This window comes from Barbus barbus (genome assembly GCF_936440315.1).
Source record: "Barbus barbus genome assembly, chromosome: 27".
Lineage (NCBI taxonomy): Eukaryota > Metazoa > Chordata > Actinopteri > Cypriniformes > Cyprinidae > Barbus > Barbus barbus.
In genome coordinates, this window is record NC_136755.1 from 12,799,526 (window position 1) to 12,814,425 (window position 14,900).

The 14,900-nt window shown below is 40.3% G+C and overlaps 1 protein-coding gene across 13 annotated transcripts in view; it reads right to left on the bottom strand.

Moving 5' to 3' along the window:
• LOC306847412 (microtubule-actin cross-linking factor 1-like) overlaps positions 1–14,900 on the bottom strand; it is a 164,661-nt gene that overhangs the window by 87,285 nt on the left and 62,476 nt on the right. For 9 of the 13 annotated variants that reach the window (XM_079381356.1, XM_079381354.1, XM_079381355.1 and 6 more), the window contains exons 1-9: positions 6,267–8,859; positions 3,912–4,078; positions 3,694–3,806; positions 3,463–3,569; positions 3,221–3,340; positions 2,145–2,240; positions 1,751–1,878; positions 1,556–1,649; positions 935–1,089 (exon numbers count right to left, since the gene is read on the bottom strand). In XM_079381356.1, coding sequence (XP_079237482.1) covers positions 935–1,089; positions 1,556–1,649; positions 1,751–1,878; positions 2,145–2,240; positions 3,221–3,340; positions 3,463–3,569; positions 3,694–3,806; positions 3,912–4,078; positions 6,267–7,331 — 2,045 coding nt within the window. In that variant the 5' untranslated portion in view covers positions 7,332–8,859. Of the gene's footprint in view, positions 1–934; positions 1,090–1,555; positions 1,650–1,750; positions 1,879–2,144; positions 2,241–3,220; positions 3,341–3,462; positions 3,570–3,693; positions 3,807–3,911; positions 4,079–6,266; positions 8,860–12,649; positions 12,743–13,388; positions 13,467–14,900 lie in introns of those variants that run through there. The other 4 variants (XM_079381347.1, XM_079381345.1, XM_079381348.1 and 1 more) reach the window with 1 other exon arrangement.

The following is a 14,900-nucleotide window of genomic DNA, read 5'->3' on the forward strand; positions in this document are numbered from 1 at the left end:
ATTGTGCCAGAAATATATTACTATTATTTAGTAGAATGTATGTGATACTATTACTACTGTTGAAAAAATTTATAAATCTTTATTTTTTAAAGAAAGTCACACAATATTTCTTCCATATTTTCATTTTAATAGTAAATTCCCTTTATTTACCAAAAAAATAATGTGTTTAAATTTCATTAATTAAAAGACAAATTAAATTTGGGTGAAACTTGTTTACTGTTTTTCTTACTTTATTACTTGCAGAAAAACTTGAAACACAATTTTAAATAAATATAAAGAATGGCATTGATTTTTGTTTGAATTTATTAAAAATTGTGTGTTTTTTAATTAGCATGTTTTTGTGTTTTGCTTTGGTACCAAAATTGGTACAGAGAACCGTGGATTTTCACTGGTACCGAATACCGAATACTGAAATTTTGGTACCGTAACAACACTACCTCAGACTGAGTAAAATTAAGCATTGCTTGCTAATTGGTTGACCTAAATTGGTATTATCTAATTGTGTACTTAAATTTAACAGCTGACAGCTATTCAACCCAATTCATTACATACTTTCTATGAAGGTTATCTGACATTATCAAGATAAATTTTTTTCTGACACACTTTAACTCAGAGTTCTTGCCATATTTTATTACCATTTTCTAAACTATAGCGAATAAACTGTGATAATGTGAGAAATGTTGTAGGTGTCTGAATAAATTTGGTCTGACTGAATAAAAAAATCTTACAGACCCCAAAATTTTGAATGGTAATGTACATTCTCAAAAAGAATGGCAACAATATGAACAAAAATCTTTTGGCTGACAATTAACTGTCATACAAATAATTGTGAATAATCAATTTTAACTAACTGTCAGCAAGAATGAAATCATAGCTATTCTTGCCTCTAATTCCACTCTGTGGCACACATTTTTTTCCATTTTCTCCCTCTTACCTGAAAACCAGCTGCTCCACTTGATAGTACTTCTCATCTCTGAGGACCTGCAGGTCAAGATGAAGCTGTCTAACTAAAGCCTCACAGTCCTGCAGATACATCCCCAATTCATTCTCACACCGTACCGGTTGCCCATTCTCTAGCTGAGACATGTCCTGAGGAAAGACAGAAGACAATGAAGCACAAAACATTTCTCAATGATAACTATCCAAGCAAGGTCACACTTTATTTTAAGGTTCAATTCTCACCTTTAACAAACTATTAACTACAACTTTTGCCTCAAAAAAACTCCTAATTTGCTGCTTATTAATAGTTAGTAAGGTTGTTTTTAAGTATTGGGTAGGATATGGGTTGTAGAATATGTGCTTTATAAGCACTAATAAACAGCCAATATGTTAATAATAGGTACGCTAATAAGTAACTAGTTAATAGTGAGAATTGGTCCCTATGCTAAAGTGTTACCCAAACCTTAGGGATTAATTTTAAGGCAGCATTGCCTGTATCCTTCATGGTAATACTAATCTACTTCGGTTTAATTCAATACTGAAACACAGAAATCTACTCAGTATTTGTGTGCTATCTAGCCTAGCAGTTAACATCAAACTCTACTCCCATACTTACAGCCTGCAAAGTGTTCTTCGCCAAAGTGAGTTTCTCCTCACAATCTAGTGCCATGTTCTGGATCTTATTGGCCTTCTGTAGGAGTAGCTCCAACCTAAGAACAAAGTTACGTACAAATGACACATCAAAAAAACCTTTCAAACAGCTACAACTCTAAATGCAGCAATCATCTCTTCTAGATGTGGACTCACTAACCTCTCCACAGCAGGCCTCAGTGCTTTCTCTCTCTCTAACATCTCCAGGATCAGTTTTCCCCATTCCTCCTCCAGATCATTAGGGTGTAGCCCTTGAGGCAGCTTAATACGGCCGAACTCTATCCACACCTAAACAACATCCACAAACATCAATCATTTTAACATGAAAAGCTTTCCTAGTGTTTTTGATTGTGTGCATGTGTGTTCTCTTTATACTGTCAGTCTTCCACCTCTCCCACATGGCAGCGCTGCGCTCTACATTAGCCTGAATCTGTTAATGTGCAGCTCCACTGTGCCTCTTGTGAACAGTGTCGCCTGCATTTAGCTGCAGAATCAAGGTCAGCCTCAATCTCTCTCTGTCATTCTCTTTTTATCTTCGTAACAGTCTATCTCACCTCCAGAAGCTTGTAAAGGTGCTCAATGTGGCTCTTCTCTCTCTCCTTCGCAGGGATCTCGGTTTCTTTGAAGTGGACATATTCATTGTAAAGTGCCTGGGGAAGACAACACTTTTGGTAAACAGCCAAGTAAAGGACACATCAAATTGTAATTAGCAATTTAAGGCATCGCAGGTTTGTTCCAGACACAATGGCTGTTTGAGTGAATATGCTGCCTTGCAAGAGACCTCTTTTTAGCCAAATTATAAGGCAGTATCCTTCACAAAAAAAGCAATCATAGAATGCATGGAAATAAATAATGATGTATTTTAAATAAACATTTTATTCAATACTGAGAAGTATTGGATTATTTTACCCAATATTTGTTTGTGCTGTGTATTTTGTTTATGAGAATATTGTTCTGTAAGCTTAGCAACATGCTAACATCAAACTCTATTGAAATCACAATTGTGAGTCCCTATTTGTGGCATATAGATTGCTGTATATGTAGAATGTTCCAAATCAGTCACTAAGGTTTCATGATGGTTGAGATGCTGTCTTGAAAGCTAACTTGCTACATACACTACCATGCAAAAGTTTGCAGTCAACGATTTTTAATGTAAAGAAGTCTCTTATGTTCACCAAAGCTGTATTTATTTGATCAAAAATATAGTAAAAACAGTCAAACTAACTGTTTTCTATTTTTATATATTTTCAAATGTAATTTATACCAGTGATGGTAAAGCTGAATTCACTCCAGTCTTCAGAGTGGCATGATCCTTCAGAAATCATTCTAATATGCTGATTTAGTGCTTAACATTTCTAATAGGCTTGTTTAGTGCCTAACATTTTCATTATTAACAATGCAGAAAACATTTGCACTGCTTATGCAGAAACCATGCTACAAATTTTTTCAGAATTCTTTGATTAACAGAAAGAACAATCTCTTGTAACATTATAAATGGCATCTTTAATCTGAATAATGTGTTTTTGCCAAAGATAAACATTAATTTATCGTTGACCCAAATTTAAACCCATCCCTTCTTCATGAAATCCAGATCTCTTCTATCAGCTTCTCCTTCCCTCACGTTTCTTACCTTGAGTTCCACAGGATTGTAGGGGAAGCTCCTGTTGGCCATGAGGGCCGTGTGTTGCCTGGTCCACTGCAGCAGAGAAGAGAAGCCAGACTGGTACTCTGTCCATCGCTGGTCAACCTCCTGAACAACGGAAACCGTATGAGAGAAAACAAGGAGCGAGAATGAAAGACAAATTACATTAAGTACATTAGAGAAAGAAGGTACGGCTTGAAGAGAGTGAGTGCACTGTGAAGTGAGCATACATGAGCTGCAATGCCTTCTCCACCCTCTGGGATCTTGGGGAAAGCATCGTAGATGGAGGAGACGTACGTGATGACAGATTTCTCATCTGGTGACAGCACATCAACATCTAATGTAGAGAGAGAATAAAAAGTCTGAGCGAATGATGATCTAAGACAAATGGTGTTTAGCACCTAATAATTCCTATATGTAGAATGGATGAAAACTAAAGACAGATAAGACATCAATGTTACCTTCAGCATCTAGAAGTCGCGTTACACCTAACGATTCTGCAATCTCAAAGGCCTGTTCCAGGTTCTCACGGTTACTCTGTTGCGCAACCACTTCCATGTCAATCAGGTCCGGCCTAAAAATCACAATGCCATGAGATCATAAGTGTTACATGCCCTAATGTCGTCTATCCTTTTAAACTGAGCATTCATTATGCTTTAATGTGTGTTTGTGTGTGAACCTGTATCTGTGCAGAAGAGCGTTGAACAAGCGTCCATTGCTCCAGCTGGAGGAGAAATTGGTACAACGGAGACCGGGGTAGCCCTCTGTGGCCTGTTGACTCCATATTAGCAGCTTCTCTTTCGCTGTGAGGTCACCTGACTCACCGCTCACATAGATCTCAGAAATCTGGTAAATAGAAAGAGCTTACTGTATATTGTACCTGAACTTCATGGTTTATATGTAAAGGGGAACTGATGTTATACTTCCACTAAAAATGTTTGAGCATTGCTAGTTTGCAAATGTATATTTTTAGGGGTAGCCACTGTAGGCCACAGCTAGGCCATGAACCATTTCACTTATCTTTTTCCTCTACTTTCACTCGCTCTTCCTCTTGACAAAGGGAGTATCTGTCTGTGCCAGGCTCTAATCTGTATTTCTTTGTCATTCCTCTCATATGCTGCTCTTCACATCCCTGCCTGCTTCTTTTCTTGCCTAGCTAGCAAAGAACACTTTAAACCATGGCATGAATGCAGACAGTTCTGAGAGTATAGACAGACATAAGAGTAAATCAATCTTCACAAAGTCAATGCAGGCCAAGATTAGCTTGAGCAAATTTGGTGACATACAGAAACAGAACAGTAACTGTCCTAGCCTGAGCCTCTTACTCTAAAGATGATTAGAAGGTGAGGTCAGACAGATTTCTAATGCTAGTCCAACCAACCAGGCTCTGAGCCATGAAAATGCACCCAAAGATTGCCTCTTCTTTTGGTATCACCATCAAACATGTTTTCCAGACAAGAACGCTTGAGTCAAATCAGTCTCGAGATGAAATGTCCATGACAGCAGAGATAAATCTGGGTTTGACGACATGCTGAGTATGTCATAAAAACAGCGGACAGGTCATACTGTGACACACTGGTATTTCCATTAGAGTGCAGATGACTGAGTATGTGAGCTTATAATAGAATAAGGACAGTTGTGCTTTGTGATGAGCTACAACCCTCAAATAGTCTAATTATGTCACAGTTAACGCTTAGCACGTTACTGGCAGATGAACACACACCAATGTCCACTGTAAGAATTTAAAGTAGTGTGGGCATAGTGAAGGAAGTTCTACAATCAGCAATGTAAAAGGGCATTTGATAATGAAACAATAAGTGATATATGAGAAATCAAACAAAACAAAAAATATAAAATAACATAGAATAGCACATCATATGTAATATAACATAGCATAAAGACAAAAAATAAAACAAAATGCAAAACCAACCAATAAAAAACTAAATCAACAAATCTACAAGATCAACACAATTACACATTATTTCCTACATGCTCACAGCAGCATGTCTGTGGATGTATTGGCAGTAGTAGGTCTCGGTACTTGCTACGTGCAAGATGAAACATTAACATTGCCATGAATATTACCATGCAAAAAAATGCAATGTTATAGAAAGTAGAAAGAAAGGAAAGCAAAAATGCAGATAGCAAACATTTTCCCAAACAAAGTTTGCAGGCCTGATTAATGCGCAATCTTATTTTATATGTAGGGAAATTGCATGCCATCATGACTGCAACCAACACATACTGTACTGATCTCTACAGAAGACAGTTTGCTCTATGGTGAGAGATCATTGAGACTGCATTTAAACACACCACTGACTTTTTGATGTGCATTTCTAGGTGTGCATGCTGGTTTCGGTTTCCACATTTATGGTGCATTTCTTGTACACTGACAGGAAAATAGCTAGGTAGACAACAGCATGCAGAGTCATGGTTTGACTATGCTCAATATTGAGAATTTAATAAACCAAGTGCAGCTAGCACACTGCTGGAATGTCTATAACAAGGCCATGAAATCCCTCTCCACCAGCCGTAACTCTTAAGTGTGCAGGTGGAGCACTAGGCAAGGGAGGTCAGGCAACAGACACAAATATGCAGCAATCACACTGGTGCAGAGAGAAAAAAAGATGAACAGGTCTGTGAACATCATTTGTGATCATGTTTTTGGCACTGCCAGGCAGTTTCACTCAAATACAGAACCTAGAGCATCAGGAATGACAGGAAAGAGAGTGGGTGGTGTGAGGGAAAGGAAATAATGAGGAATGGAGGGAAGGGAAGGAGGCAGACAGTGAGAGATGGTCTGGGCAGTACTGATTAGGCTCCTGGGAGAGGTTCAGGAAGGATTTGCTGTTTTCTATGCACAGCTGATTGGCCGAGAGAAAAAAAGCCACATGAGAGATAGTAGTGAAGAAATAGAATGAAGACACCTATATCCCAATCCACAACTAAGTCTTGTCAGCTTTAATCTCTACTCTTTTATGCTACAAAAGCCATATGAAAGAGCTTTAGGAAGACAGAGAGAAAAGAATCTGACCTGGGTGGAAGGCTGAGCCGGTATTTCTTGGGGGGAGAGGGGACTATCAAGCACATCAGAGGAGCTCCCCCAGTCAGTCTGAACAGCACCTCCTGTCTCGGGCGAGGTGAGCGGCACATCGCTATCATAACCTGAAGACTGAAGGTCTTGTGGTGGGGGGCCAACGCCTTCAGCTACTTGAGCAGAGTTGTCCAATAGGAACTCTTTCCCTTTTTTTCCCAGAGCTGCAGCTGTTGATGGTTTGGCAGGGTCGTTCTTCCCGGGTGGTCGCCCTTGAGTTGCGGACACTTGTATTTCCGTAATACTTCCAGTAACAGGAGATGCAGCTGGAGGTTCAGAATGGACCTCAAGTTCTTTGTCACGCCAGACGGGCGACCCATATTCCCTTGGATACACAGTTCGGACCACACAAAGTTGCCCTCCAAACTCACGAATGTGAACAACTCCCTTCTTCTCGGTTTCAGAGGGCTCACTGAACATCAGTTCACTCTGCCCATGTACATCTCCTCCTTCCTTCTCTATTTCCAGGTCACCACGTTTGGAGCTTAAAAGACAAGGTCTCTCTAATACCCCTTGAACTCGCTCTCGAACCTTACAGAATCTTCCTCCTCCAGGAGTTGTGTTGCCTTGCTCCAATTCAGGATGAGACTCTTCGCTGAGTCCTTCTACCTCAAACTGGCGAAGTGCCCCCAGCCAGGCTGGACTGGGATCTGGGGAAAGAATGGCCATCTTGCTGCCCCGCAATGTCCCTGTGCTTCCAAATATTGGGGCCATACCAGGAACAAGGACAACATTGGTGGGCGTTTCAGTTTCTGTAGTTATTTGTCCAGATACCAATTTGGCTGAATCAGGGGCTCTTGTCATAGACTCCTCCGTAACTTCAACGCTTCCACTTTCCTTCTCTTCAAGGAAACGGCTTCTTTTGTCCTCCCCTTCGGCACCTTTTAACTTCTGTTTGGCCTTTCGTTTTCGCCTGAAGCGAAGTTTTCTTTTGGGTGATAGTGGTGCAGCACCACCTGGTCCAGCATCCCTGGGTTGTTTCACACAACCAAGGGAGCTACCCATTTCTCATAGAGTCAGAGCAAATAAATATGCACCAAAAGGAAATAAAGTGATGTCCACAATGGGAGCGAAACGGTCAACCTGAGGCTGGTAAGCTAAATTAAAATGTTAAGTTAACGACTCATCTGGAGTGAAAACCATGACAAAAACTATTAACCATGACAAAAGGACTTGGTACAGGGTGAGGTTCTCCAAGGACATCGTGTCTCAACTTTAGGTGTGGACAGCAGTCATATCTCCTGTTGCTTGGTCTTCTCTTTCTGTCGTTCAGGCAATGTTGCAGTTAACCTAAACCAAATATCACTTAAGGTCCTAAGCCTCTAGGTCATGATGCTGAATATAGGTTACTGTCCTTTATAAAATATTAAAATCCTACAGCAAGGCATTTGCTGTTTTTTCACTCCCTCATGATGCAGAGATGATGCAGCACTGACTGAAGAAAAACTGGTGTCTTTTAGCCCATTTCACAAGCTATGTGTTAAATAGCAGGCGATTTGTCATGGTACTCGAAGACACACTATTATAAAAGCCACTGTAGATATTCCTCAAGGTGAGAACGACGATAAAACTGCACTGCAGACATACTCATGTGAGCACACATGCACATGCTCAATAACTCTGCATCAGGATGCATCATTAGGATGCATTAATCGTCCGCTTGCATGCAACTAAAAACTGGAGAAAACCATGTCTGAACATGTATTTGTGTACAATAAGATGCCTAGAAACACCTGCTTCTCTGAATATCTTTAGTACACATTATTGTTCATTGCACTCCGTAGTGCTAACATCACACAGGGTAGGTAATGCATTGGCAAGCAATCATAAAAGTCCTGTGGGACGCTTACAGTAAAGCTGTGTAACAGGTCCCAGATCAGCTACTAATGGACAAAAGAGCAGAGTCAGACAGCTCATCTACAATTTAGTCACAACCCATCAGAGCGTAACATCTTTTGTTCCCTTCATCACCCAAGCATAACCAGCCCATGTCAGATGATGTTCGGTCTTCACACCTGTAGCTATGAGCGTTTCACGTCCCAGGCATGCAAACTCCATTAAAACAAGTCTCCAGACATTGAAGAGAAAGAAGGGGAGGGGCTAGGTACTAAGCGTCTCGCCACTGCTGTCACGGGAATTGGCATCCCATGCACTGACACCAGCACATTCAAGTCAATAAAGAGGACGTGACTACCACGAGTGAAGACCTCACCTTCAGCCAGCAAAATCCAACAAACACTTTCCCCCTGCTGACATGGCTGGTTATAGATGGGGTTTAGCACATAGTCCAGTCTCATATATCAAGTAGATACGATTTCAAGCCATCCTGTCTTCCTTGTTCCGCCACTAAGCATTGTACGTCCCTAGATTGGGGTGAGCCGATGAGAAAAAAAGAGTGATAACTGACAAGGTGCCGCTCCCTGATACTGTCAGCTTCTCTGGCTGTGGAATCTAATTAGAACACCGCCAGGATAGGGCTGGGCTGGGCAGTTGAACCATGGCTGGAAGAGGAAAAGAGGGAAATCTAGAGGAATCCTCCCCCAACCTGGAGCTGCACTGCTGGCCTCGGAGAAGAGTGGTTGCCCCAGTATTGCGTAGCTCCATCAGTCAAGCATGGCGAAATTGATCCGATTGATACGGTGGTCTCCTTTGCACAACCTGGGTACAAATTAAAATGTGCGACTTACATGTGTGTGCCTGCAGGGTTCAGCGATCCCGATTCTGAGATTGAAAGCATATGTGTCGCTGCATATGTGTGCTTCAAGAGGCCTGCAGGGGAGAGAGGAAGCCAGGGGCTCCAGTAACAGCAGGTTGCATGTGTCCTCTTCTCAGTTGCTGGGTAGCTCCTCTGCTCTCACTGGTAGGCACCAGTGGAAAAAAGAGCTTCATCTCTAGTCTGCTGCAGCCTCTCAGAATACGCTGCTGCTGCTGCTTTAGCTTCCTCCTCCTCCTCCCTCTCTCCCTCCTCCTCTCTCTTTCTCTCCTCCTATCCACGTACTCATCCCTCCCTCCCTGCTCTGATGCCTGGTGAGCTCAGAGCTCAACACACACGCGCACATACACACCAATCAAATTGTTAGGCAGCCTGAGACTGCAAGAAAAGAATGAACCTGACATTTTAACTGTTGCTCCTTAACATACATGTCACTTCACAGCTGATATTATTGCCTCTCCTCTCTTACCTATATATTTATACATATTAACACACCAACCGTAAGACATCTTAACAAAAATTAACAAGAGACAAGGCAGGGTGAATGGATTTATCAGTAACTGGTCTAAAGAACATGATCAAAGAGTTAAGGAGATGCAGATGAAACATCTTGCCAGCTGTTAAGATGCATTCACAGTTAAATTCTGATCAGATTTTGCAGGCTGTTGGGTCAATACTTCACATTTTCATGAGCAATTGAACCCAATGCTTAATTCACATGGGGAAATCTTTCACTCGATCGTGTGGATTCCTGTTGAAATGACTGAACTTCAGCAGCGGAAATTTGGAAAATGGCAGTAAATGTGACCACACCTTAAGAGGGTTTAGACATGAAGACATCCCTCTTCTAGACACTCCTACACAAAATACAGCACTGTGATGATATTTAGCCATGTGATCAGAAGCAGCATACACGAGCAGGATTGCAAAGGAAGGTAATGAAGGCTTTCCTGTAGCTCAAATAGCAGAGCATGGCGCTAGCAGCGCCAAGGTCATGGGTTCGATTCCCAGGGAAAGCAAGAGCTGATGAGACGTAAAAACTGTAACTTGAATGTAATGTAAGTCACTTTGGATAAAAGCGTCTGCTAAATGCATAAATATAAATGTAAATGTAATGAATTAACAAGCAATAAAATCAATCAGAACCCGTGATACCATGATAATCAGCCAGCTTTTTTTAACCAACCTAACTGTCATGCACCCAGAGTCTCCTGTACTGTAACTGTTTATTGACAGACAGTCCAAGTCCAAGTCAGCTTTATTGTCAATTCGTCCACATGTACAGCACATACAGACAGAGACCAGCCCCTATCAGCTTTATCCTGCAGATAGAGAATATAAGATTTACGCACACTGCACTCTTTGCCAAACAACCCAGCTGGCCAGACAACCACACCTTTTATGTGACTAATATAATAGCCAATCAGATCAGTTGTTTTTGGGACAGAGACAGCTGGTGCAAATTCAGCCTAGGCTGACACACTGAAGCTTGATTGGTATTTTCCCCACAGGATCCTAAACTTATACAAAAATATACGAGGTCAATATGAGGATATACAAAACAATTCCTAAAAGCTGCTGTTAGCATAAATTACAGCTGTGGTTTCAAAACAGAGGGAAGTGTCCCAGATTGAGTGTGGGGGAGGTTGGATAGCTAGTCTCTCATGGCTGTCTGAAGTGAAAGTAAAGTATGCATCAAAATGGCACTTAAGAGGAGTGGTTTTCAAATGCTTTTATTGACAAACAGCAACTCCTCCTAACGGCTCCTAATGTGCCTCTGCTGAAATTATTAAATTGGATGATGTTTCACTAAACGAGTCATGCTATATTATATTGGGCTATAGTAATTTTGGCTGCAACTTGTTCATGACAACAATAACATTATGCATTTCTATACTGGTCTACCATCACACCTATTATTTCTCCTTCCCATATATTTTTGGTTGACAGAAAATAAAGCTAATGTTGAAATGTTCAACCAAAGCAAATTCTCCATACTGTAATATTATCAATGGCATGCTCTGCTTTGTGTACTGCTGTCTCATTTCCATTGTTTCATAATTAAATCAATGTTAAGTATTGCAATTAAGCATGCAAGTTTCAAAAGTCCCATTCCTTGTTTTTTCGCCTGTTCAAATGTTTTATTTTTGTCCCAGAGATGCAAAAAGTAGTTTACAAGTACTTATTTGTGTGCCAGTGGCCTGCTCTGTTCTGAACCAATTACTGCAATTTGTCTAGATAATTGATAGTTTGTTTCAAATCTCTGCTCTCTAGTTATTGTTAAAATATATTGGACGTAAAAATATCAGATTCAAGCACTGTGGGGGAAAGTGGTTACATTTCTAAAGCAATATTTCTTGATTTTAATATTTTTTTTTAAGTTTGAATTGATTTGCTATTTCATGAGGCCTATGCTTCCTCCACTCTTTTCTGCTGAATCATGCTGATTGAAAAAGGCTTTGGGGTCATACTAAACACAATCACCTTGGCAACCAGCTGCATGTGTCACCTTGTGATGCAACTGCTCTGTTGATAATAACAGTGTCCTCTGCTGGACAATCCTGGGAAGTGAAGCTAGTATGCAGTAAAATGATAACTAGGTATTTTTAAGAGCATTTAATAGAACTCTATTCAGGTAGCAGCAGAGAGTTTGTTAAAAATGCATCATAACAGTTTTATAACTTTTGCTAGTATTTATTAAATTAAAATTGTGGCCTTTTCTCATTGCTGATGGGTGACTAAGGTTATGTTTTGAATGAAATAACTTCACAACTGTATACCGCACGTAGTATGCATTTTTGTGTATGCATACAATGTTCACAAACTGATATACTACTGTATATTTGCTAAAACATGAAGACTACAATCAGAGCATATAGTACTGCATACAATGCATTTTCAAAGAATGAACAGAAACAGTAATTTGAATATATCTTTCTTGAGTCATTATTTAATCAGATTATAAGCCTTCTACAAAAATTTCAATCAAAAATTAGCTTAACTGGTCATGTGTTTATTGTAGTACATTATTAATATGGTTGGAATAATCTGTGCTAATATTCCATTCTGGAGCAAGGGCGAAAATATATTTTTATTGCTTTGGATAAACCACCATACAGCCTATTTAAACTGCCTTGGGATAAATGGGACATTTCAATTCTACCATCCAGCAGTGCATCCAACAGACCTTACTTCTCTAGCTTGACCCATAAGTATAGAAAATTGAAGGCCATTTCACAAATATGCTCTGCAGGGCCCATTTCCGCAGATTTTTGTTTCTTTATCAGCATGCAGGCTGGCAGTGCCTATCTAGAAAGTCTGTCATTCTGCAAAACAGGCAGACTGCCAGGTCTTTTCTATTGAAGCAACATATAAACCATTCCCTGAGCATATTCAGAGTCTGATTTTAGGATTGCACTCTATCCATCACATTCTCCTTGTGCACCATTCCCTCTTGAGGTCTCATATTCTTGCCACGGTCAAATCCCTGTTGCTCAAATTGACAACTGTGGACATGAGAGGCTGGTAAACAGCCGCTATTAGAATTAAGCAGTCACCTCTAACTCTGGCATATTCAAATAGGACACAGCTGTGACTAAGGTGAATTTACCTGGAAGTGAAGGATGATGGTCCAGATCAGTCCCAGTGTCAGCTTTGGGTTCCCATCTGTGATGTCATCATTGCGTATATTCACTAATTTGACCTGCATTAAAAAAAAAAAAAGACTCTCAGTGGTGGAAAATATCTGAATGAGTTAAAGGTACAACTTGGTGTAAAGGTGTTAAAAAAAGAACTGATGGCCAATAAAAGACTATGCCTAGGTGAAAACTGACAATGTAATGTAATTTCAGGACAGCTTTGGTGTTTGTTGCCCTCTTACGCTCACAGCTGTCAGAAGCTATGTACTGCGCATTAGGAGAAGGGCGCTGGTTGGCATTTTGTCTGGTTTAGGGACCCTGGGCTGGGGTGACAACACAGAGGGGATTGGACAGACTTGCATGGGGCAGAACACATCTATCAACTCCAGGTCATGTTATCTCAGAGCCATGTTGTAAACTGAAGCACAATGAGACTAAGGACACAGATGTCCCAAGCTATCATCTTGTATTCACTTCCCCTAAATGTGCATTATATTAGTTCATTAGTGAGGGTAACTAGCCTAAACACTAAAGGGGACACGTCCTTCCCAATATTCAGTGGAGTAGTTGATGAATGAGACTTCTTCAACTCTTGTTTTACCCCACCCAATCTTGAATATTTGGTTACATCCTTGCATTCATAAACAAAGAGCTGGCAATCTGTAAAAATCAACTCTGAGGGTGAGAAAGTGTCATTTTAGACATTCATACCTGTCTCTGCTTAAGGAAGTCCAAGGCGATCTGCACATTCTGGAGTCGGTGAAATCGCATGCGACCCTTTTCCCTGGGCTATTGAAGACAGGAAGAGAGTGAGAGAGAATGCAGATGAGTGCACTGATAATCTGGGCAAATTGGAGGTCTGTGTGAAAACAGGACAGCTTCATTAGCACAAGCCTGAAAGCAGCAAAAGCAGTACACTGCAAAATAACACCAAACCCTCACAGGAATGTCAGTAATTAATAATCCTGTCTCAGAGTTACAGGGAATAGTTAGCATACTGTGAAAATGATGCCATTAGCAAACCATTCAAACAGTAAAGCTATATGATTATTGTCTCTCACACACTTTGTCTCGCTTGCTAACATCTGTCTAGTAGTGGGTGACCAATAGCAGTATCTAGAGTGCAGGGCAGTAGACGGCCGATATAATGTCAATATACACTACCATCCAAAAGTCCAGGGTTGGTAAGATTTTTAATGTTTTTGAAACAAGTATTTTATGCTCAGTAAGGCTGCATTTGTTAACAAAAGCCTACAGTAAAAACAATATTATTACAATTTAAAATAACTGTTTCTATATATTTTAAAGTGCCATTTATTTCTGTGATGCCACAGCTGAATTTTCAGCAGGCATTACTCCAGTCTTTAGTGTCACACGATCCTACAGAAATTATTTTAATATGCTGATGTGGTGCTGAAGAAACATTCTTATTATTATCGATGTTGAAAACATTTGTGCTGCTTAATATTTTTGTGGAAACCACTGATTTTTTTTTCAGAATTCTTCAATTAATAGATAATTCAATAATTTATTTGAAATGGAAATCTGTCACTTTTAATCAATTTAATTTATAGTTGCTGAATAGATTAAAAAATCTTACTGACCACAAACCTTTGAACTGTAATGTTATATTACAATTTAACAGTAGGAAATAAGATGTACCAAAATTACCAAAAGGTCAAATCTATTGACAAGGCCAAAAGGCTAATTTTATTAATCAGCCAGACATGGCCAATAATCAAAACAGCCAAATATCATCCAATTAACTGGCCTGTCCAATATATCGGTCTATCACTACTCTCTACTGAGGTCATGTGGCAGACTCACACAACCTTACATGCAAAGCATGCTCACTATCACCCACAAATGCAGCAGCGTGTACAGCAAACCTGCAAACAGGTGACCAGAAAACCCCCACAACAGGGCAGATGTGTCAAAGTCATCACATTCAATGTGAGCATGTGATGTGAGCGTTGGCAGGACTGACGTGACATGTATATAAAATGTGTACGCAAGGTGAGGTGTCTCAAACACCTAAATGTAATAAATCATATGTGTGGCATCATGAATTTTGCATCGCCGTATTAGACATTCCCCTCTGCATATTCACGAAATTGGCCTGTCCTTTGAGTCCACGTCATGCAGTGTACAGAGCTGACTGTGTGTGACTGTGTTAATTTCAACAGAGGGAGGGGGGGGGGGGGGGGGGGGGGGGGTCACACA